Here is a 24,215-nt window from a genome sequence, read left to right as displayed (position 1 = left end):
GGCCTGGCTGTCCGGGGGCTTTGCAGGGTGGGAGGTGATGATTGGCAGCTTGGGCCCCGCGTGGCCGGCGGCCAGGTCAGAGGTTATGGGGCTGAGTTGGCGGCGCTGGGTGGTAGGGGCGGGAGTGGAGCGTTCTCTGGCACAGAGGGTTTGGCGTTTACTGTATACAGCTCTCATCTTTTCCCGCTCCCTCAGGCCAGAAGCGGAACTGAGAGGTGGTCAGTTTTGGGGGTGTGGCTCTGCGGGGGGTGGGTAGTTTACCTGTCCCCTGCAGCTGCGCAGGCCGGTGGCCGAAGGCTCCCACACTGCCTGTCCCAGAGGCCCTTCCTCTCTTGGGAAGAAAGTGTGGGGGGACCGGAGGCCGCCTTACAGGCTCATATTTAAGGCTGGTCACCCTCCGAGAATGCTCGGGGCACAGTGCCCGGCCTGCCCAGAAGACAGGTCTGTTCTGTCCTTCGGGAGGTTCTTCCCTAAACCTGGGGGGTGGGGGGCAGGTGAACACTCAGAGGCTCAAAGAACAAACGTAAAGAGAAAAGAATAAGTGGGTCGCTGCCTGGAAGCTGCGGCTGGGTGGCCCCTGGAAGGTGCAACAGAAGAACAGAACAGCTGCGTGGCCAGTTCAGGGAGGCGGGGGGCAGAGATGGGTGAGGGGCTGGGAGTCCGAAGGAGCATGTGAGTGTCCTTTGGCTGCAGCAGAGACCACAGGCCGGGGGCTTAAAGCACAGTTCTGAGTCCAGAAAGTCCAAATTCAAGATGTGGGTGGGGCTGGTTCCTCCTGCCCAGCCTCTCCCCCCAGCTCCTGGCGGGGCTGGCCAACCGTGGTGCCCTTGACTGGTAGACACATCCCCCCAGTCTCTGCTCCCTGTGCCTCCATGTCTCTCTCTCTGCCTTTTTTTTTTTTAAATACATTTATTTATTTACTTATTTTTGGCTGTGTTGGGTCTTCGTTGCTGCGCGCGGGCTTTCTCTAGTTGCGGCGAGCACGGGCTACTCTTGTGTGCGGGCTTCCCATTGCGGTGGCTTCTCTTGTTGCGGAGCACGGGCTCTAGGTACGCAGGCTTCAGTAGTTGCGGTGTGTGGACTCAGTAGTTGTGGCGCACGGGCTTAGTTGCTCCGCGGCATGTGGGATCTTCCCGGACCAGGGCTCAAACTCATGTCCCCTGCATTGGCAGGCGGATTCTTAGCCACTGCGCCACCAGGGAAGCCCTGTCTCTGCTCTTATGAGGACACTCACTCTCAGATTTTGGATCCATCCTAAATCCAGGGTAATCTAATCTCAAGGCTCTTAATTACATCTTTAAAGACCCTATTTCCAAATAAGGTCACGTGCACAGCTTCTGGGTGTTAGGACACGGAACAGTCTTTGGGGGGCCCCATTTGCCCCTCTGCATCAGCCCACCTTGGGGGCAGCAGAGTGTCTGGGTGTGGGTCGGGAGACCAGGCTTGGACGGGCTTAATGGCATGACTTTGACTGATGGTCTCCCCGGGCCTCGGCCTCCCCGTCTGTATCCCCAGAGCGTGAGGGTGCCCCGTCTCCGATCCTCTGCCTGGTGGTACAGCTGGGCCTAGAGGCCTTGCCCGGCTTGCTTAAGGTTTCCAGGGGTCTCCCCAAGTTCCAGGTGGCTGTGTTGAGTTGGCCAGGATCTGGCTGTTGCTGGTGAGAGCCTAGCAAGGCCTCGAGAGGAGCCCTGGAGGGGGCCTCACTCAGGCCCCACCAGGGCTCTTTGGAACAGCTGGGCAACCCCTGGGAGCCCCTTCCAGAATCTCCTCAAGGTCCAGCTGTGGCCTGTCTCACACAACAAACCCACTTCCTCCTGTCAGTTTTCTGGACTCTTCCTTCTCTGCCAGCCCCCTCTAGCCCTGTGTCCTTGAGGGTAGAGACCAAGCCCTCCTGAACCCTCGAGTCGGCCTTGGTGCCTGCAGGGCTTTGTGGTCACGGAGACTCCGTCCTCTGGCCCAGCGGAGCTTGGCTGGTCTGGGGTCATGCGCTGTGAGCCGCTCCATTCCTCGGGAGGCCTGGGGAGCAGCTGGGCTCCTGGGTGCCGCTGTGACCGGGGCCTGAACTCTGCTCCCTCGGGTCACCGTCCCCTGTAATTAGGCCAGAGCTCATATGGGCCCGGGCAGCACCCGCCTGCGCCCGCCCTCAGGCCACAGCACGGAGAGCTGCAACTGTCCCTCTGGCGTGATTAATGGAGGGCTCCAGCTGGGCCCAGCAGCCCCTGGTATTAGGCTTTTTTTTTTTTTTTTTGCATTTTTAAGTGTTTCTACCATTTCCTGCAGTAGTCAGCAGGGTGGTTCCTCTTCCCGGTGGAAAGGGAACAGCCACCACCCGCTACGCTGAGAACAGAGAAGGGAACAAACAGCAGCTCCACCAGGATGGACTGTCACGCTGACCACCAGCCTGGCAGCCCAGCCCGGTGCCGTGGAGCTGAGACCGCCCGGTGCACCCGGGGGCTCGTGTGGGAAAGAGCCAGCAGGGGCGCGGACGGCTGTGAGCGGGCCGGCTTGTTCGCAGAGTCTTTTCGGGGATGGGATGATCCTTGCTCTGTGGTCGGGGGGTGGGGCTGGGGGAGCATCCGAGGAACAGCCCTCAGCGGGACCCTCTTGTTGCGGGAGGGGCTGTGCTCCAACCTGGAGCCAGCAGTTCAGTTCTCCGTCAGTCCGGACAGGACCCCCTCGGGACCCCCTCAGGGCGTCCGGGGCAGCCCGAGAGGGGCGTTGTGGGTTAAAGGGCCCTGTAACCTTTGAGCCCTCGGAGCTGCAGCCTGTGGCTTTGGTTTCGAAGTCAGTCCCCTCCCAGGGCCTCCCTCCTGCCCTCCTTGGCTGCCATTTATCAGGGGACCTTTGACCCTCGGAGGCCAGAAAGGTCCTCTGTCCCCTCCTCTCCCCCCAGGCTGGGCCGCACCTAGGCCCTCCTCCTCGGCCTTTCAGGAAGCCTGGTCACCACCACCCCCAGCGTCCCCACCCTGGGTCAGGAAATTCTTCCCCTATCTGGCCCGCATCTCCTCACATGCGGCTTCAGCCCCGTTCCGTCTGTCCTCTTAGTGGAGAGAGCCCACAGCTGGCCTAAGAGGGGGAGGACAGATGGGTCTACATGTGCTCATGTTCCCATAACTTTAATTTCATCAAGGAAAGAAGGAAGTCCAGTGTCTTAGGGTGACTGTTAAAGTCTGCCCGGAATGACCCCGGTGTCGCCAGAACCAGGGGGACCGGGAGATGGCGGGAGCGAGAAGAGGCCCCAGGTTGAGAAGTGGCTTCCTCGGAGCGTTTGTTTTGGTTTGTCTCTGTGTTGAGAGATTTCTTGAAGCAGAAGTTGCTGTGTGGCTGTCCCATGATGCTTGCCAAGGTCTCCACTGTCAGGCTGCTCCCCAACCCTGAGAGCCGTCACCCCAAGACCCTTCTCTGACAGCAGGGAGGGGAACACCGGTAATGAACCCGCCTTAGGTAGGCCGACCAGATAATTCATTGCCCCGATGGAGACCCTGTTGGGAATGAATAGGGTGCCCTGATGGACGACAGTGGAACAACGGGTGTGAGCTGGGACGTCCCAGGTGGGCTGGACACAAGGGCCCTGCCCCAGGAAGATGGGGGGGAGGCTCGGAGGCCAGGGGGCAGCCAGCGGCAGGAAGGGGCTGCTGGCCCAGGCTTGGGCAGCTGTGAAGGTCTGGGGTGACCTGATGGCTGACTCAGGCTGAGAGGAGAGAGGTCCTTCCTGCCAGCCAGCCCGATTCCAGGGCACCCATGTGCCCCTCCCAGAGCTGGTGAGTCACTGCGGAAAGTGGCTTCGGCATCAACAGAGGCTGAAGAGGCTGAACAGAAAGGCCACGGCAGCCGAAAAATCTGTTCTCTTGATGCGTGAATTTCCTGCGGCTGCAAAGTGCCACAGACCGGGGATCTTCAAACATAGCAATGTGGTCTCTCCCAGGTCTAGAGGCCAGAAGTCGGATGTCAGGTGTGGGCTGCGTTGGTTCCTTCTGGAGATGCCAAGTGAGAGCCTCTTCCAGGCCCTTCTCCCAGTTTCCAGTGACGGCCGAGAATCCTCGGCGTCCCTTGGCTTGTGTATGCGTCCCTGCATCTTCACACGGCCTTCTCCTCTGTGTGTCTTCCTTTCTGTCTCTTATGAGGACACCTGTCATGGAGTTAGGGCCCACCCTAATCGAGGATGATCTCACTTCGAGATCCTTGCCTTAATTACATCTGCAAAGACCCTTTTCCCACATCACTTTCACAGGTTCCGGGAGTTAGGACTCAGACCATTTTGGGGGCCACTCTTGGACCGGTGTCCTCTGCAGACAGCATGAGATTTGGAAGCCCTTGTGAAGGAATCGGACAGGACCCATTCTGGGTGGATTACACTATGTAGCTGGGCTGGGGAGGGCTGGTTCTGCCCGTGTCCTTGCTAGCCAGGGCGCTAGGGAGCTTTTTCCAGGCAGAAATTAACGTAATGAACTTGGGGATTAAGAGAAGGTCTGGAATCCGAGGGCTGGCTGTTGACCACAGCCGCCACTGCGCTCCCTGCCCGTTGTGAGGGGTCTTGTTCGTGTCCCGAGTTGAGGGGGCCAGGGGTCACCTTTGCACTCTTTTTGTGCCTGGAAATGTCATGGGCGGGAAGGGCTGCGTGGAGGGTCTCCCTGCGGTGAGTGGCAGCCTGGGAAGGGAGGAGCCGGCCTGTTGCTTTCTCTTGGCCCAACTTGGGAACCCAAATGGCAGGCACAGCAGACCTCCTTCCCACGTCGCTGGTCCAGGGTGGGCCGTGGGCCAGGCCTCCTGGGGGGAGGCTGTGAGGAACAGGAAGTCTCCCTGGAGTGCCCGTGTCCTAACAGCCAAAGTAAAAGACAATCCTCAAGATAAATTGCGGGGTGGAGGGGTTGACCTCACATCTTTCACCTGGGCGTTAAGAACCCCTGGTGAACCTCCAGTTCTCAGGGACACCGGGCTCGCCCCGCGTGGCCCCTCAGGGCTGAGTGAAGGTGGCTTAGCTTGGTCCTGTTGTCCAGAGGGCACAGGCCGTCCCTGTGGGACTGTGCAGGGTGCTGAGATGCGGGCCTGCATCTGGTCAGGGCCAGGAGCAGGGGCTGTGTGCCGCCTTCAGCCACGTGTGCAGCTAAGCCCAGGGCGGCCAGTGCCCTTGGCCAGCACGCCGGGACCCGGAGCCGGAGCGGGAAGCAGGACGGGGCTGGCACTGGACGGCGTTCTTAGGCTGCCGCTGGCCCTGCAGCCCAGCCAGGCCTGCCCAGGGAGGGCAGGGGAGAGGCCCGAGGGGAGGGTTTTGAGCTGTGAGTGCCAGTGCTGGGCCTTGTCTCTTCCTTTGTTTGGACTTTGGCTGGTGTCTTGTGTTTCGCAGCGGGAAACCCAGGGCCACCCGCTGACAGCGCTGTTTACCGATGTCCCTATCCAGGCTCTGCTCAGCCGCTGTGTCTATTTTAAGCCCTTCCTTTTGGACTATTTTACTTCCTGAGGGCACCCCCCTCCCACTTTCCCCATCTGCATCCTCTTCCCTGCCCTGAGCCTGCCGCCCCCCACCTGCTCTCACCTGCCCTCTTAGCCCTGCCCCTCCTCCACTGGCCGCCCAAGGCAGTTCCTGAGACAAGGATTCAGGTGGGAGGTGATCCCAGGTGGTCCCCAGGCATGGGAGTGAGCACCACTAGGGGTGCTGGGGGACCCTGCACCAAGCCCCCCAGAGTGTTTACCCTCCAGTTACTGCCTAAAGGCTGTGTGCCAGGGAAGCACTGTTAACCCCTTCCTGCCTTCCGGGCCTGGGCACCAGGGGGACGCCGGGGGAGGCCCTCGGGCACAGGGGAAGATACTGGCCGTGGGTGTGATGGACACGGGTAAGGCACGTGCAGCCTCGGCCACCAGTGGGGTGACCACACATGCACATGTGCACACCCACCCCCCGGGGTGCACACACAGATGGCAGTTATACCAGCAACAGTCGTGATTGCTGCCCGGGCACCACTGTGTCAGCGCCTCAGCACGACACATGGGGAAGCAGATGCCCGGAGGTGACTGTGCTTGTGCCGCCCCCTGTTTGAGCCCCTGCGTTAGGCCCTGAAAGCAGGAGCCCAGTGTGCGCCCAGGCTGCAAGGCCCCCACGTCCAGCCAGCTCTCGGCTCATCCGAGGCACGCAGGGCCTTTGTCCTGCCCTGCCCTCTGCCTGGGATCGTCCCCCTGGCCCTGCCCTGCCCGGTTTTCCCCAGTGAATTTGTTCTTTCGCCGGGACCAAATCTTGCTTTTGTGGCCTTGGGTTCCTTTTCTTCGGAGGATTGTTATTTCAGGGACCGGCCCGTTGGCCCACCGATTCCTGTTCCATCTTCCCTGCCGCCCTGGAGGGAGCTTGTCCGCCCAGCTGCAGCCCCAGCTCCCTGTCCTCACGGGAGAGCAGGAACTGGGGGGGTGCATCCAGCCCACCCCAGGGGTCGCACACGCTCCGGACTCACTCTGTGGGTCTGATGGCCCACGCACTTAGCTTCAGGGTTGAGTTTTCCTGTGACCTTTCCCTGCAGCCTCAGGCCAGGGAGCAAGGAGGTGCCCTTCGCCTGGCACCCTGTGTTCCCTGGGTGTCTCACCCTGGCTCCCAGGTGGCCATTGTTTCTCAGGACAGAACCTGCTTTGCTGCTGCCTGGAAGAGACTCACTTTCACCAGGGCCGTGCTCCTGGAGCCTGAGCCCAGAATCAGACCCCTGAGCTGGGCAGTGGCCACGTTGCTCCTCCCACTGGAGCTGACCATGGCTTTGTTTTGACCTTGTTCTCTAACATTTCTTTGCATGACGTTTGTCCCAGGCTGGAGCAGGGCTTTGTGGCTCACCCCGTGTCCCCTCCCCAGACTGAGGCCCGCGGTGTGCTCCAGGAAGTGTTCCTGGAGCGGGGGAGAGGTTTGCGGGCAGGCAGCGTGCCTGCGGTCAGAGCGGGGGCCCTCACAATGGCCTCTTGTGTGCGGCACATTCCTCCTTAAACAGGCCCAGATCCAAGCTGCTCCTGCCTCGACCCCCATGCGCGCGACGACGGGAGGTTTGCATCTGGCCGGGCGGCCCGGCCTCTGCAGCAGCCGAGACTGTAGGTGATGGACCGGGAGAGGCTGGGCCGGAGGTGCAGTTATCCACACCCTCCCCCTCTTCTTAGCAAGGTTTGTTTTTTAAGAGCAGTGTTGATGGTTTTATCCCCTGAAAATATGAAGTGACCCACATTAGCATAGGCACCTTGGGAAAAGGCAGGAAAGTGTAATGAATTAAACGGCCACCTTAATTCCATCCAGAGACGGCTGTTTTCCTCGAATGTGCGTGCACCCTGCACATATGTGTGTGAGATGAAGTCAGGCCCCGTGCATACATCTTGGATCCTGCTATTTTTACTTAGTATTCTCAGCATTTCTCATATTCAGAACTGTGATTTTGATGACTTTGCAGGACTCTGGCATATGGGTTCAGAAAAATCTACGTAAACTCGAATTGTTTCCAGCATTTGCTGTTTTAATGCTGATGCAAACATCCCGTACATAAATCTTTCTGTACGTCTGATGATTTCCTGGGGGTAAATTCCCAGCAGTGGGCCAAAGGGCACGACAGTCTTCTGGCTCATGTGCTCGTGGGGAAGGGCTGATTGGGGCTGAGGAGGGCTTTGGGGAGCAAGCAGCGTTCAAGCCCGGCTTTGGGGGTTCTTGACTTCACGAGAGGGAGAACGGGAGCATTCTTATTTGGGAAATGGTGTGAGGATGGCTGGACCCCCTGTGCCCTGTGGGAGATGTCAGTCCTTTTCCCTCCCAGTGGCAGTTCAGGGACCCTCCCAGTACAGCCTGGTCCCATGTTTGTTTGGTGCCCCGCAGCCATGCAGTTTGTCCTGTCCGCTTCGGGCGGGGTTGTGGGGGGGGCATCTCTTGCCTGCCCTCTGAGGGCATTTAGCATCCCGCAGACAAAAGAGGAAGCAGCACAGCGCCACTCCCCACTGCCCTGGTCCAGTGAAAGGCCACTTTTCTGCCCGTCGGTCCCCCATCAGATGCGGTCACGTAGGGGCTTCCAGTCGGCACTCTTGCTGGCTTCCTCGGCCGCACTTGGACCCCCTGGGCTGCCTCTCTGCAGGGAGGGGGAGAAGAGTAAAGTGCAAAAAGCATCCACTGCCATGGTGGGTTATAGCCATTCTCTACGGAGGAAGTGGAAGGAGTGTCCAGGGTGAGTTTGACCCTGGGAAGGGAGGGATGGCTGTGCGTGTTGGGGCAGGACCTGGAGCGTGTGTTTAGGACTTCCGCTGGGGGACGGGATGCTGGAGGACCCTGTCCTGCCAGCTTCGTGACAAGCCGTCTCCTAATTCTTCCCAGCTGGGTGCTAATTGTGTCATGACATCCTCTGTGTAGAGGCGGCTGCTCCTAGGGCATCCCTCGCACAGCCTGCCTTAAAAAATGATCTTTGGTTTCATCACCAGATATTCCGGTGTAAATCTAGAGCAATGTTATTCTCGTGACGACTTCTCCCACCGTCCGGGGTTTTGTGTGATTCCTGGAAAAGGAGGCAGCTTTTCGTCCTCTGGGTGTCTGATACAGCAGTTCTGGAGCTCGGCCACGCTTCCATTGGTCCATCCATTGGACGTTTCTACTTCTTCTTCTTCTTTTTTTTTTTTTTACGTTTTGGCCACACCTCGCGGCTTGCGGAATCTTAGTTCCCTGACCAGGGATTGAACCCAGGCCCACGGCAGTGAAAGCGCCGAGTCCTAACCACTGGGCCGCCACGGGAAATCCTTGGACGTTTCTTGAGAGGGGCTGGGTGCAGAGTGGACGTGACAGCACCAGCGGGAAGGGCCCCAGACAACCTTGTAGCCCAGAGGTTTCATCCCTCTAACGGTCCCTGTGTTAACTCCCTGTGGCTGATGTAACAAATAACCACAAACAATGTGGCTTAAACAAGAGAAATTTACTCCCACGGTTCTGGAGGCCAGAAGTCCAAAAACAAGGTGTCGGCAGCACCAGCTTTCTCCAAAGCTTCTAGGAAAGAATCCTTCCTGGCTTCTTCCAGCTTCTGATGGCTCCAGGCGTCTTTGGCTTGCAGCTGCATCACTCCAGTCTCTGCCTCTGTTGTCGCATGATCTTCTTCTCTGTGTCTCTCAGATCTCCCTCCTCTTTCTCTTATAAGGACACTTACCGGACTTAGAGCCCGCCCTAAATCCAGGATAATCTCATCTTGAATCCTTACCTTGATGACATCTGCAGAGACTTTTTCTAAGTAAGGTCACATTCACAGGTTCTGGGGGTTAGGACTTGGACGTAGCTTTTGGGTTGCGGGGGGACACTATTCAACTCCCTACAGAACCTTAGAGGAAAGTGAAACATCTCAGACCTGGTGCCTCCCTGCTCTGGGCCCACAGTTACAAACCTGTGATCCGGTCTGGCCTTTACGTTGTGCTTAGAAGAAGCACCCGAGGCCCAGGAAGGGCTGGAGGGCTGGCTCGCGGTGTAACAGAGGAGAGGACTCCAGCTCTCTTTCCAGGGAGCCCCCCGCCCCCAAAGCCAGTCCCAGCAGACTGGGATAATCAGGATGACACGGGAGGGAGTGGCGTGAACTGCATCTGGCCACCACTGCAGGCTTTGGGAGGAGGCAAGAGAGAGCCTGGCTTTAGAGGGGGGACTTGAAATCCTTGGGTGGGGGCAGTGCTTGTTTGTGGGGACGGCGTAAGCCATCAGGAACCCCCATCAGCCCTGGATGTTTGCTGAGCAGTGACCGTCCTGATGGTGGGAACAGCCCTTGTCCTCTCAGAGAGAACTAGACTAATGGGGGTGTTGGTGCTGGCCAGTGAATGCCTGGGTAGATAATATAGCCGAGTGCTAAGCATGCAGATAGTATGGGCCCAGAGAGTGGCATGTGCCAGGAAGAAACACAGAGCAGCCAAAGAGAGGAGAGGGTGGCGGATGGGGCCGGGTGTGTGCGTTCTGTGTAGATTTTGTGTTCCGGGGAGCAGTGATCTGTGTGCCGGCCAGTCTGGTTCCAAGTCATTGCCGAATCGGGCCTCCTGACTCGGGGAGGCCTTTGCTTTGGTGTAGGGTCTGAATTCATGAGTTGCAGTTGGAGGTGCATTCAAATGGGCTCCCCAAGGAGGGGGCTCTCCAAACAGGGGCACAGACCTTGTCGGGACTCCCAGGAAAAGTTCGTCGTATTCCCGTGGGGCAAACCTGGGAAAGAGCCCTCACCCACCTAGTTCCTGTTCTCCCAACTTGGCCCCAAGGAGCTAACACCAAGTACTCCTGGACATGCACGTGCCTAGGTGGGTGGGGTGTGGACCCCTCCTCCAGGGAGCTCACAGACAGACAGGAGCCACCATCGGGGACAGTTTGGACAGTGCTCTCGGGGTGGGGGTAGACCAGATGTCTCGGGAGGCCCTGGGAACCATGAGAGGACAGAGTTCCGGGCACTCAGCCCTGGACTTTCTGGCCAGTTTAGCAGGCACTTGACCTCTCCCTGGGCACTTGAGGCTTCTTTGGATGGGCAGTTTGTACCCTGCGTATCTTGCTGGACAGCCCCCGGTGAGAGGCAGAGCTGCGCCAGGTGGGGTCCTTGCACAGGCACACCCCTGCCGCACTTGGCCATGTGCCTTATCAACCCGAGGTCACGGCAGGGCCCGCTGGCCGAGTGCAGCCCTTGGATGTGATTTCCTTTGACCGCACAGTGTTTTTAAAGGGGGTTGTTTTGCTTTGTTTGTGCCAGCATTTAAAAATCAGGAGATAACATATAAAAAAACATCCAGATTTTCAGATTCTCTTGAATCAGGAGCTCTGGCCACATTGCACGCACATGCCTGCTTGGCCGCAATGAAGCTGAACAGCAGGTGTGTCCCTGAGTCAGTGTGTGATGACGCGCCCGCTCCCAAAATCTGCACAGCTGCCTCCCTCGGAGGACATTTCCCATCCCTGCAGGGCCTCTGGGGCCGTCGAGCTTTGTGACCCAGGATTTTGTGCCCTCTGTCCACCAAGAAGGAGGTGTGCCCAGGGCTTAGACAGGGTCCCCCAGGGGTGTCACGTTTGGGGAACTGGTAGTTCAGGCAGCCAGGTATCAGGGTCTGGGGTCTCCCTTGCTTCCCCCTACATCCAGTGCTTCAGAGCACACACGCCCCTGGCCACCCACCCACTCAACCACCCACTACACCCTGGTCTTCTGAAGGAGGTAATGTCCATGGGGAAGAGACGAGGGCTGTGTTGGAATTTGGAGGAAGGAAGACTGGAGGGAGGGGCTGCTCAGAATGGCCCTGAGGGCTGGTGTTGGGGGCTGGAGACCAGCTGCGGGCTGGGGGAGGAAATTGAGGGGGGGTCCCTGTAATCCTGGGCTCCTGGGGCTGTGAGGTGAGGTGGGGAGGGGGGTGGGAGAGACACTGTGGGTCGCTGAGGGCCCGCTGTGGGCCCGGCTGGGGAGGAACTGGTGCATGTTCCTGCCCCGTGGGCCCCTTTCCACTCTGGTCTTTATAACCGGGAGCAGCTGGTTCTCGTTTGCAGCACGCTGCAGGGACTGTGGGGATAGTGGCTTCTCAGGCACTGTCCCCACCGCCTGGGAGGGAGCAGATCCTGGCGGAGATGGCGGGTGGCCGGGGGGAAATGCTGGGCTGTGGGGTGGGAGTTGGGTGGTCAGTGTCCTGCGTGAGCCCAGGTCCGGCTGGGGCAAGTGGTGTAGGATGGAGGCAGAAGCAGCCGGTGTGAGGACTAAGAAAAGCAGCGGTGTGAACTTCACCCAGGATCTGCATTATTCCACCAGAAAGGAGTAAGAACCCTGGGCCTTGGAGTTAGACGCGTCTTCCGGCTCTGCTACTCACTCCACGCTGCTGGGCACTTTGCTTAAGCACCTGGGCCTCAGTTTTCCCATCTGTATCAGGGGCTTATAGCATCGTTTACACCATAGGGTTAGGGTGGGGAGTAAATGTGCTTATGCACAGGAAGCCCAAGGCCTTGCCCGTGTTAAAAGTTCCAGCGTTGGCTGTCCATGCTGTTATTGATTTGGTGGTGACATTCCCATCGAGATTCTTTTTTTTTTTTTTAATGAATTTTTGTATTTATTTATTTATTTGGCTGCGCCGGGTCTTAGTTGTGGCACGCGGGATCTTTTTAGTTGTGGCATGCATGCGAAATCTGGTTCCCTGACTAGGGATCGAACCCGGGCCCCCTGCATTGGGAGCGCAGAGTCTTAACCACTGGGCCACCAGGGAAGTCCCCCCATCGAGATTCTGATTGGTTATGGTTGTGGTTGTTATTATTGGGGACATCCTCCCACCGCTGCTGCTGCTGGTGGTGTTTGCTGATGGTGTCTGTGTCGGGTGGAGGTGAGGAGGGAAAGAAATCAAAGGCCCCTCCCTTGAGCCAGAGCATCCTTATAGAAAATGTAGCTGGCGGAACCATGGCCACGGCAGGACAGAGAGGACAGAGGGCGTCCTCCAAGCTTCCGCCTTTTCTCTCCCAGAACACGTGGCTGCTGGTGCCTCAGTCCCCGCGTAGAGTGGGGCTGTCCTCTCTTCTTCCTGAGAGGTGACGGGCGCAAGAGGCTTCCCGGGGGCCCCTTGCTGTAGCATCCCCGCCAGCTGCCTTCTGACGTTCACTGTTAGCGGGATGTTCCCAGGGGTTCCCGAGCCGCCTACTTACCACATTCTCCTCGCTTTCTCTTTCAGCCTTGAAAAGATCTTTTGAGGTCGAGGAGGTCGAGACGCCCAACTCCACCCCAACCCGGAGGGTCCAGACTCCCCTGCTCCGGGCCTCTGTGGCCAGCTCCACGCAGAAGTTCCAGGACCTGGGTGTGAAGAACTCAGAGCCTGCGGCCCGCCATGTAGACTCCCTCAGCCAGCGATCCCCCAAGGCTGCCCTGCGGAGGGTCGAGCTCTCGGGGCCCAAGGCAGAGCCCGTGTCTCGGCGCACCGAGATCTCCATCGACATCTCGTCCAAGCAGGTAGAGAACGCCGGCACCGCCGGGCCGTCCCGGTTCGGGCTCAAGCGGGCTGAGGCACTGGGCCACAAGACGCCAGAGCCCACCCCTCGGAGGACGGAGATCACCATAGTCAAGCCCCAGGAGTCAGCCCACCGGAGGATGGAGACCCCCACCTCCAAGATCCCTGAGGTGCCCGCCATCCCCACCGCCGACGCAGCCCCCAAGAGGGTCGAGATCCAGGTGCCCAAGCCAGCCGAGGGGCCCGCCTCCCCCATCCCACCCCAGACCCTGGAGAATTCGGAACCCACCCCGATGTCTCAGCTGCAGAGCAGGCTGGAGCCCAAACCCCAGCCGCCCGTGGCCGAGGCCCCACCCAAGAGCCAGGAGGGTGAGTAGCAGGTGCTGGTCATCCGTGCTGCAGTGATTTGGGGGGCGGGGAGCTGGCTTTGCCCTGGAGTCTTGGAGGAAGAAGCTGAATATTGAGCGGGAGGAGCGGGGGGCGGCGTATACTTCCGAAGGCTGAGGGGAGGGCACTGGCAGCTCTTTCTGTCCACGGGGGATGGACCGAGATGCAGCAAGTTGGATTTGAGTTAGACTTGGCAAAGAATCTCTGGGTTGTGGAGGGCCCCTGTTAATTGGTCCACAGGGCCGTGGTGTAACCTCTGCTGTGAGCCCAGGACTTGGGGGCAGGAACCGGGGCAGGCTCGTGTCGGGGCTGGAGGCGTTTGAGACCCTAGGACAGGCTGTCACATTCTTGGTGGCTGGTGGTTACTGGGCCGCGGGGAGGCAGGCTCCTGCGCGGGAAGGCGTTGTGACTGCCCTGCTGGTGCCCCCGGGGCAGCGGGTGAGGAGGGGTTTTCTGCATAGGAGGGTCTTCCTCTTCTTCCTTCCCCGGTAGGGAGGGTCATGGCCAGATGCAAAGGGAGCACGAGAACGCCTCACCTCTGCATGCTGAGGTTTTCAGGGCTGCCTGGAGGGGTCCCAGGCCAGGGAGCCCCATAATTCCTGCTCACAGCTCCGTTCGGGGGTGTTCTGCTTGGCTACCATCCTCGGAGGGTCCAAACCCAGACTTGTGCTCACGGGGAGCTCCCAGGGGAGGTGGTGCCGATCCCGTGGGACACCGTTACTGCCCCCCCCCCCCAGGGAGGGTCTTGGCCCCATGGGCTGTGTTAAGGTGCCGGCTGGGTTGTAAGTCCAGTGAAAGCTGGGTCCAGTTCTGATCCCGGGACTCGGGGCTCAGTAAATGTTCAGTAAGTGTCCTTTGGGTTGAACAGGCAGAACATTCTGGGATTTTGATACACCCTTTTAAAAATTATTTTTAATGGTGGTAAAATACACATAACAACACTGACTGGTGTAGCCATTTTTAAGTGTACAACACATGGGCGTTAAATACATTATGTTGTTGTGCAACTGTCACCGTGACCCATCTCCACAACTTCTTCATCTTCCCCACCTGGAACTCTGTCCCCATAACGTACTAACTCCCCATCCCCCTCCCCCCCCATCCCCTGGCACCCACCATCCTACTTTCTGTCTCTACAAATTTAACTACTCTGGGTACCTCATGTAGGTGGAATCCTAAATATTTGTCCTTTTGTGTCTGGTTTGTTTCTCTTTGCACATCTTCAAGGTTCATCCATGTTGTAGCAGGTGTCAGAATTTCCTTCCTTTTTAAGGCTCAATAATATTCCATTTTGTGCAGACCACACTTTGCTTATCCATCCATTGTTGATGGGTACCTGGGGTCCTCCTCCTGCTTGGCTCTTGTGAATAAAGCTGCTGTGAACATGGGTGTGCAAGTATCTCGAGTCCTTGCTCTGAGTTCTTTGAGGTTTTCCTTTTTGCATGAGAATTTTCCTGTGGTCAGTGGACTTGGGGGCTTGTGATGGGGTGGGGTAGGGGTGTTGGTGGAGCAGCTGCATTCTGCCCAAATGCACATTTGACCGAGCAGGTCGGGTGGGCCAAGGGGCTGACTGAATTTCCTCTGACGTTGGGCCACACTGTGGGCAGCAGGAACCAAGAGGTCCCTTCCAGCCCTGGTGCGTGAATCTGCATCTCCCCAGATGTGACCCTGCAGAGCCACGCCACCCCCCAGGTGCGCTGGTGCCGATGTCAGGATGCATGGCTGGTGTTTGGGGAGCGGCCAGGAGGCTGTTTCCTACGATCTTCTGCTGGTCCAGGGCCTTTGCTGCTGGATACAGCCCCGTCACAGGGGGGAGGTGTTGGCGCTCAGCTGAGTCAAACAGGATGTGGCTGGGGAGACGGTCGTCACCATCCAGATCTTGATGACAGTTGGCACTGCGTGCCCGAGGAGGTGGTCCTGCTCTGGGGGACAGGCAGGGGGTGTCTGCTCAGGGTGGCACCGGCGTGGGCTGTCGGGGGGGGGCAGGGCGGGGCGCAGCCTCGAGCACGTCTAAGAACGTCTTCCTCCAGCGGCAGCCGCTGGTCAGGCCGGACCGTGGGGACCGGTCAGGCCAGCTCTGCCTCGGGAGCGGGACGTGAACAGCGGCCATGGAACCAAGTGGGCGGGGCTTTGGGAGAGCCCCCGGGAGCCCGGGCCTCATCAGCTGAGTTTTGGAGAGGGTGGGATTGAACCAGGGAAAGACGGGCAGAGAAGAGCATTCCCAGCTGAGGCCGCAGTCCAGAGGTGTTGGGGAGCCTGGTGCTGGGCCTGTGCGGTTTTTCCAGGGAAAAGCATTTCAGTGTCTGAGCTGGGCGCCAGCACCCTGGACCCGCAGCCCCTCTCTGTGCAGATGGAAGTCCAGCTCTTCGTGGAGAGGTCCACGGGCTGGGGTGGGGTGAGGGCTGCCTTCCCACCCCTGGAGCACGAACTGGGGGTCGGCGTATGTGCCAGTCATGGGTGTGCACATGTGTGAACTCACAAGTGTGCTGAGCCCGCCCCTCCATGTCCTATTGGCTGGATGGGGAGGGGGCTCTCTGAGACCAGGGCTCACAGGTTGAGAACCTTGAGGTGCATTTGAACCAGGCGGGGGCGTTGGACAGATACTGCAAAGGGGAAGGATGCTCGGGTTTGGAGGAGGTGGGGGCTTGGATGACTATGGGAGGATTCTCCTCATTTAAAACAGAAGTCACTGTGGGGTGAGCCTGGAAGTAACGCGGGGTGAGAAGTGGGCTGGGCGGGGAGGAAGCAAGGCCCTCTGTGGGCTGGGAAATTTGGCCTTCACCTGCTCGCTTGGATGTCCAGTCCTGAGGTCCCGGGCAAGTCCAGGTGGAGGGTAGGGTCTTCCCGAGGGAGGGGTGTTCCCTGCGTCTATTGCAGTGGCTTCTGCAGAGCCCCGGGTCTTAGCTCGCCGCCAGCCCCTGTTCTGAGGCTTCATCTGCTTCTCCCTCCCTCCCCCTCCTCTGGTCTCGGCCTATCCAGCCCCTCCAGGCACAGATCCGGTTGTCCCTCGGCCTCATTTCCTGTCCATCTTTCCTGCAGACCTGGCACTCCCATCCCCTTCCGCCCTTCCATGGTGGGGCTGGGTTGGGAGCTCCCAGGAGCCCCCCAGCCTGCAGGGCCTGCTCTGACTGCCCTCCATGGGCTCACTATCCCTTACCCCTGAGGGCCAGCTGGCACTGCGGGGGCAAAGGATCAGGGAGGTAGGGAGCTCTGTGCCCTCTGATCAGACTCAGCCCTTTGCCTCTACCTCCAGGAAGCCTTCCAGACTGTGACTGTGGGCGCAGGACAGGGTCTCCTGGGACCTCAGCTAAGTTGTTCCTAGATTGACCTCCCTAAAGCAGAGCACTGATGAAATACGTTCCCACTCTGAGCCTTCACTGCTCACTCGCCCGGGCCCCCGCCCCCCACAATGGATTCACCCTCTTGTCCAGCTCATACCTCCCTGCTCCCCAGCTCCTCCTGCTCTGGTCCTTTCATGGTCTCCCACTGGCCACCTTTCCTCACAACGGTTCTGCACTGATCTCCTGATCCCCAGCCCTGCTCCTCTTCACATCACTGCTTTTCAAACTCCTATGCATCCTTCAAAGTCCTGCTCAAATGGCACCTCTCCCACTAACTGGAAATAGCCTCACTTCGTCTGATTCCCGTGCCTTTTTGCATCTTTCTCATGTATAGTATCATGTGTTTGTCTTGGAATGTAAGTTATTTGTGTATGAACCTTCTTTCCTCTGCTAGATGTTTTTTTTAATGCAAAAACAGTTTTTCACAGTACTGTTTCTTTAAAATTTGGAAAATATAGACATTAGAAAGAAACTATAATTCACCTGTAAACCAGCGATACCCACTCTTAACGTTTGCTGTGTCTTCTTCAGAATTCCCTACATGCCCTTAACTGGATTCTAGGTTACTTGAGGCTGGGGCTGTTGTCTTTTTTTTTTTTTTGAAAGACTCTCATGAGATACCGAGTGACTTGGACATAACAGGTGCTCAATAAAACAATGTTGGAGGAGTGACATGGGGATGGCTTTGTGGTGGCTCTTGTAGGCAGATGCAGGGGCTGCAGGGACCCCATGGGACTCTCCAAGGATCAAGCAGATACTTTTTTGTTCAACCAGGAACCCACAGGTCTGATCCGCTCCCTCTGGCATGCTGGGTTCTTGGTTTCCGAGGCTGACCCTGTCCCTGGGCCTGGCACCCTCCATCCCTACTCCTCTCTCAGGCTCCGGGTGGGAACAGCCTTGCTTCCCCTCCCAGGTCCCCCGGCCCCCACCTGGGTGGCTCTGGGTGGGGCTGGGCTGCAGGGCCCAGAGCCGTGTCTGTGTGGCAGGCTCCCCGCTCTCCCTCCCCCGGGAGCCACCCCCCAGGTTCCACCGGCCAAGTTTCCCCGAGGCTGCCTTATAAGGCGGGCGCTGGCCGCTCACTCGTGGGTCTGGTTCTTTGCCGTCTCTGGATGCTCATTGGAGGCCATGGGGGAGGCAGCGTGGTGAGTGGGGTGTCCCCGGACTGGCGCCCAGCTGAGTTCTTGTGTTCTGAGCCATCACTTCGCGTCCCCCCCCCACCTGCCCCCCACTCCCCAGCCTCAGTTTCTTGATCTGTCAAACGAGGGAGGTGTTGGGCTTGCTGGCCCGAGGCAACAGTAGTGGTAGGGGGTCTGAGGTCTCCAGGTACAGCTGCACCTACCCGGCCCCCAATAACCAAGACAGGTATCCAGTCCACGGTGGTGCCAGGAGTCCCTGGTGATGTGGGCGTGACATTGGGGGTGGGGCAGACGCAGCGAGTGTCTTCCTCCGGTTTCCTACGACTAAAAACATCTAGAAATATCCTTGGTCGTGGGTAGAGCCTTGAGGAAGGTGGACGTCAGGCCCCCTACGCCTCTGGTGGTGAGCGTGGCTTTTTGGCAAACGAGGTGAGCCTGCCGCCTTCCGGGTGTACCTGGGTGCCTGCTGCACCAGGCCTGTGTTAGGGGCTGGGGCAGAACGGGGAAGATCTCACTTCCACGGGGAATCGTGGGAGGCCACAAGCACAGGGACGTGGGGACGGAGGGGGCTGGGCAGAGAAGGCTTTGGGGAACGTGAGATCTGAGCTGAGTCTGAAGGGTGGGAAGGCGTCAGCCAGTGAAGTGGGGGGACCGTGACGTGCCCCAGAAGTGTGTGTGGGGATCGGAGAACGTGAAGGCGGGGAGAAGGGGACCGCCATCTGCTTAGGGAGGAAGGGCCGGCTCTGCAAAGGCTCCCTAGACACCCCCCGTGTTCGCAGGACGCCTCACTAACCAGGGTCCACTCTGGGCCTGTCCCTGGACTGTGGACTCCCCACTCCCGGGGTCTGCACCTTGTCTACCCTTCATCCCAGCACCTGGCATAGGGCAGGAGCTTCATAAATGTTGAGGGTCTCGTTTGTGTCTGGCAAAGCAGAGCAGTGAACTTGAATCTCTCTGTGCGTTGGGCCCTTAGCCTGGAGAGTTTTCTCCTGTGTGGGGCTGTGTGTTTCTATTCTGGTGGGAAAAAGGCTGTACCTTTTTCAGGTAACAAATAACATATTCCTGCAGGAATATTCCCGCCTGGCTGTCTTGCCCGACAGACCCCTCTGCTCTGGGCTCCTCCCCGTTCCCGTCGTGGCCCCAGAGGGCATCCAGGGACCCTCTCACCTTTGGGGATTGGGTCGCTCTCTCTTTCCGCCTTTTAAGAACAGACGCTCTCCTCTGAGTTGACCCTGAGGCCTGTGCACACCTCGGTCTGAAGCAGGAGATCCCCATGCATGGGGGGACAGGAGGATGTGGCGGAGGGGTGGCCAGGCCCAGGTGTGTCTCCTTCAAGGTGGGGCAGAGTAGGGGGCAGGGAGGGCCCGGGAGAAAGCACCCACCTCCCCCGCTGGCCCTCCAGCTGTCTGCCAAGCCCAGCCCAGTGGTGAGGAGGGAGGAATGCGGGCCCATCCAGGGAATGCAGCCGAGCAGCTGCGGAATGCCTTACATAGAGCTGGGCACAGCTGCGGGAGCGGGCCGGGCAGGGAGGCTGGCGCTGCCTCCCTGCAGCTTGGGGGCTGCAGCCCTGACCAGGGATGGAGCCTGGGCCCCAGACACGTGGTGCTGGGTGAGGCCTCCTGGGTGCCTGACCTGGGAAGCCGAGCAGCTGCCAGGAGAGGGGCTGTGTCTGCAGCCGCAGCCTCTCTGCCCAGGACAGCTGCTGGGAGCCAGGGTCGGCACAATGGGGCTGCTGTCCGGGGGACACGCCTGCGCGGACAGCCACGCTCTGTGGACAGAGGGCACATTCAACACCGGAGGAGTGGCTCGGACCCCCGCCTGGCGCCCCGAAGTGTGGGCGGCCCTGCCCAGACCCTGGGTTCCAGCAGGCAGCCTGAAGGATGACGCCACGTGGTTCCCACTGGCCTGACGTGGCTAAATGTGGACCTGGGGCCGCATGTCTGAGAGCTGTGGGTGGTGAGGAGGGGACCCTTCTCGGGTCCAGGCATGACTTCCTTTCCACGTTTTATCCACTTTGGCTTCCCCTGACCTGGGCCTTTCTGTGGGTGTCAGAGACGCCCCCCTGGAATCCCAGGGGCTCCCGGAGTTACCGGTTGTAGCTAATGAGCAAAGGCAGCTCGTGCCCAGGACTGAGCGTCCAGTTCTCTGAGCAGGGAGGCCTCCCGTCCCCTTTCCCATGCTGTCACTGGGCACACCGCTGTGGAACCCCAGGGCTCTAGGGAACCTGGTTTGGAAATCCCTGGTCTGTCCAATGCAGATCAGAGAGACCAGCGCTGGTCCCAACAAGGAATTGGGAAGTGGAAGTGGCCTTGAAGGTCACCTCTTCCATCTCCCTCCTAAAATATAACACACAGAGGGTACAACTTAGAAGCACAGAATGTTCCAGCAGGAAGCCACTCGGGAGGCCTTGCCCACTTGTTCGTGGGGGAAATGGCCCTCAGACTGCCCTGGCCTGATGACCTATGCTCTCTGAGTCCTTTTTCTCATCATCGCAATGGGCCTCGTTCCTCCTGCACAGCGTTGTTAGAACAAAAGTGCTAATGTGTGAGGACCGCCAGTGCAGGCCCAGCACCCGGGAGGTTTTGTTAAACAAGCTCATAAATGAAAACCAAATGCAGCCTTATTTAACGAACGGGCGCAGCTTGGCCATTGCACGGCGCCTCTCCCTCCCCGAGCTTGTAGCCCATGCTCTGGTCTGTATCCCTGGCTCCCTCGGCCCCGTCTGCCCCGTTGCCTTTTTCTCTTCTAATTCTCAAAAGCAGTGCGTGACCATTGGTAGAAGAGAAAAAGTCAAGGTCACGTGAAATGTGAAAAGGAAATCTGTCTCTCCTGATCTCCCACCCTTTCCCCGGGATAGCCCATGTGGATGGTGGGGCACGCTGTGTGTCCTTCTGGATTTTGCGTGTGTGTGTTTTCCCCATTTAATGACACCGTGGATGTAGATTGGGCACATTCCTCCTAACAGCTGCGTCCTCGGCCCTGACATGGTCCTGCCATTCTTTTTTTTTTTTTTTTTTAAAGCAAACATCTTTTTTAGGGATATACTTTTTTTTTAAAATTTTTATTTATTTATTTATGGCTGTGTTGGGTCTTCGTTTCTGTGCGAGGGCTTTCTCTAGTTGTGGCGAGCGGGGGCCACTCTTCATCGCGGTGCGCGGGCCTCTCACCGTCGCGGCCTCTCTTGTTGTGGAACACAGGCTCCAGATGCGCAGGCTCAGTAGTTGTGGCTCACGGGCCTAGTTGCTCCGCGGCATGTGGGATCTTCCCAGACCAGGGCTCGAACCCGTGTCCCCTGCATTGGCAGGCAGATTCTCAGCCACTGCGCCACCGGGGAAGCCCGGTCCTGCCATTCTTGCCTGGCTTCCTCTGTGGTAAACGAGGCTTCCAGGAACATCCTCACGCTTATATATGTGCACATGTTGGATAAACCTTTAGGAGTGGAATTTCTGCACCAAAGGATGTGTGCATTTAAGATTTTGGTCCATGTTGCCAAATTGGCTTCTAAAGCAGCTACATCAGTTTCTGGTCGTGACAGAGAGAGGTGCTGTGTGCCTTGCCCTGGGCGGAGAGGTAGAAAGCTATCTGATGGGTGTTTTATTTTGTGCATCTCTTATTAAGTTGGGGTGGGTGGGTGGGGATCTTTTCCTCTGTGTACAGGCCAAGGGCCCTAGGTTCCCTGCTCATTCCTGTCCTAGGTTCCTTTTTTTCCCAGTTGGGTCGTTAATCATTTTCTTGTTGATTTTTTTGTTTGTTTAAGAGTCCTTGGTGCACCTTTGTTGTAGCTGTTACAAGTGCTTTTTCCCAGTTGTTAACTTTTCATTTTGTGTCTAGTGTGTTCTTCTAAACAGAGATGTTTAACCCTTAGGTTGTCAAGTTTATTCTTTTTCTTTTCTCTTGTGGAGGTTTATGTCCTGCTTAGAGGCCTGCTGCATTCCAAAATCATAGAAAAAAAAATTCACTCAGGTTTTTCTTCTGGTACTTTTATGGTTTCATTTTTACGTACTGAAATCATTAATCCATTGGAATTTATTTGGGTTTAAACAACGAGGTAGAGACGCACAATTCTTGCATGGATATACACGCGTGAGCTTGGTCTACAGCATGTCGGGCATGTGTGCGCCTGCTATTTTTATCAATTTTGGTGTCAGTGTCGTGCTGGCTTAGCAAAAATAATTTGGATGCGTTTCTTTACCCCCCTCTGTGTTCTGGAACATTTTAAGCGGCTACACGATCATCTCTGTGTTAAAACGTTTGAAGAATTCACTAGTGAAACCATCTGAGCCGGATACTTTTGTGGGCGCCTCATCCTTTAAAAAGTTTCTTCCATAGGTTTGTTTGAGTTTGGGGTTTGTTTCCTCCTATTTTATACGTTTCTTTCTTAGAAAATCATCCTGTAAGCTATTTAAAATCCCTCAGATCATTCAGAAGTAGTGGTGTGTAGAGGGGGTGGTGAGGGGCCAGCCCCCCATGATTGCCACCATCAGTCTGTGCATCTGGGCTGCTGCCCTGGGCCTGGCACTGTCCTCAGAGGAGAATACGCGTCGGTGGCCAGGACACAGCCCATGTCCTGGGGACGCTCCCTCCAAAACATGCGTGCAGTGCAGTGTGACAAGTGTTCTGAGAGGGACGAGTCCAGAGGGCCTTGGCACCCCGAGGAGGGAGCCCCCTAAACCCTGCCAGCAGAGACCTCTTGGAGGTGGGGGGCGGGGGGTAGGGCCCTTGGTCTTGAAGGGGGCAGAGTGGTCCAGGCAGGTGAAGGGCCATTGGCTTTCTGGAATCCTGAGTTTGATGTTGCCCGGAGAGTGGCTTTCAAACTTATTTTGGGCTGCAGCCTCCAGTAAGAAGTACGTTTTACACCACAAACCAGGACACACGTATGTGTAGATGTGTGTGTGCGGTGTGTATACAAATGAAACAATATTTCCATGGAGTACTTCTTACCTTTATTGTGTGCCTGCTACACCTTCATACTTGCTGTGCTTCTTTGGATGGGGGAGCTTTTCTTATTTTCTAAAAACAGCTCTATTGAGATACAATTCACATAATACCATTCAGTTCTTCCATTTAAAGTGTACAATCCAATGGATTTTAGTTATTTACAGGGTTGTGAAACTGTCGCCACATCCAATTTTAGACCGTTTTCATCGCCTCAAAAAGAATCTCTGTCCCCATTAGCTGTCACCTCCTGTCCCCCACCCCCATTTCTCCCAGCCCTAAACAATGACCGTAGATTTGCCTGTTGTGAACCTTTCTTAGAAATGGGATCACACAGTGTGTGGTCTTTTGTGACTGGCTTCCTTCCCTTTGCATCGTGTTGCAAGGTTCCTGCGTGTTGTAGCCTGGGTCAGGGCTGCAATCCCTTTTTCTCGCTGAGTAATATTCCATTTATGCACTGAGCACATCATGTTTATCCGTTCATCAGCTGAGGGACATTTGGGTTGTTTCTACCTTTTGCCTAGTACGAATGTATTCTTTTTAAATGTAAAAAAATAATGCTGGTTATGACCCACTAACTAGCCTTCAGGACCCATTAAAGCGTCAGGACCCACAGTTTGGGACACGCTGGCCGAGGCGGTGGGCTGAAGGCGGGCCGGGCCAGAGGTGAGCTGGACGCTGTGTTATGGGGCCGATCCACCAGAGGTGTTTCACTAGGGCCTGATCAGATTTCCTAGAGATTATTGTGCCGGGAGTGTTTGTTTATTCAGGAAGGGTTGAGCGTTGACATGTACCAGGCACTGTTCGCAGCGCTGAGAAATTCATCGGTGCTGAACATACAGAGAAAAATCCTGTCCTCCTGGGGCTTATGTGCTGATGGGAAGAGGCAGAGGGTAAACAAAGCAAACAGTAAAACATAAAGCCCATTAGCCGTGGTGAGGGCCAAAGAGGAAAGTGAAGCAGGCGAGGCGGCTCAGGAATGATCGCTGGCACCAGGAGGTTGTGACCCTAACCAGGGTGGTCCTGGGTTCAAGGTCTAGCTTGGGTGTGGACCCCTGGAGGTTGGTGGGTGAAAGCAAGAAGAACACGCCCGAGATTAGGGCAAGTGGGGCACTCCTCTGGGGCACAAAATTTAGCGGGGGGCGGGGGGGAGCGCCAGAATACTCAGGAATCAAGAGAAATAGTATTTTTATGCAACGCTTTTAAAAATCAAAATTGTGCCCCACAAAATCCTTCATGAACAAATATCCACATTTTCAAGAACGATGGGCCAGGCACGTGCACAACCCTGCTGCACTCCCCTCGCCCGAATCCCGCCCTGTTGGATTGTGCTCATTAAGGATTTTTTGCAAAAGTTTGATTTTCAAAAAATATTGCACTGAAATATTATGTATCTTGATTCCTGAGTTTTCTGGCGGTCCCTTTAAAATTGGCAGCCCCTGGTCTTGGCCCCAAGAGGGTTGAGGTTTGAGGGGCTGAGGACTTTGAACTTGCAGAGTGCAGCACCTGCCAGGGA

General features: G+C 57.2%; 1 protein-coding gene across 3 annotated transcripts in view; it reads left to right on the top strand.

Annotated features, from left to right (window-relative positions):
* SEPTIN9 (septin 9) overlaps positions 1-24,215 on the top strand; it is a 165,091-nt gene that overhangs the window by 71,622 nt on the left and 69,254 nt on the right. For all 3 annotated transcript variants that reach the window (XM_007185763.2, XM_007185765.3, XM_057535333.1), the window contains one exon: positions 12,628-13,269. In XM_007185763.2, coding sequence (XP_007185825.2) covers positions 12,628-13,269 — 642 coding nt within the window. The remainder of the gene's footprint in view (positions 1-12,627; positions 13,270-24,215) is intronic.

This window comes from Balaenoptera acutorostrata, chromosome 20 (genome assembly GCF_949987535.1).
Source record: "Balaenoptera acutorostrata chromosome 20, mBalAcu1.1, whole genome shotgun sequence".
NCBI lineage: Eukaryota > Metazoa > Chordata > Mammalia > Artiodactyla > Balaenopteridae > Balaenoptera > Balaenoptera acutorostrata.
The sequence above is the reverse complement of the archived record's forward strand: the minus strand, read 5'-3'. Positions and strand labels throughout refer to the sequence as shown.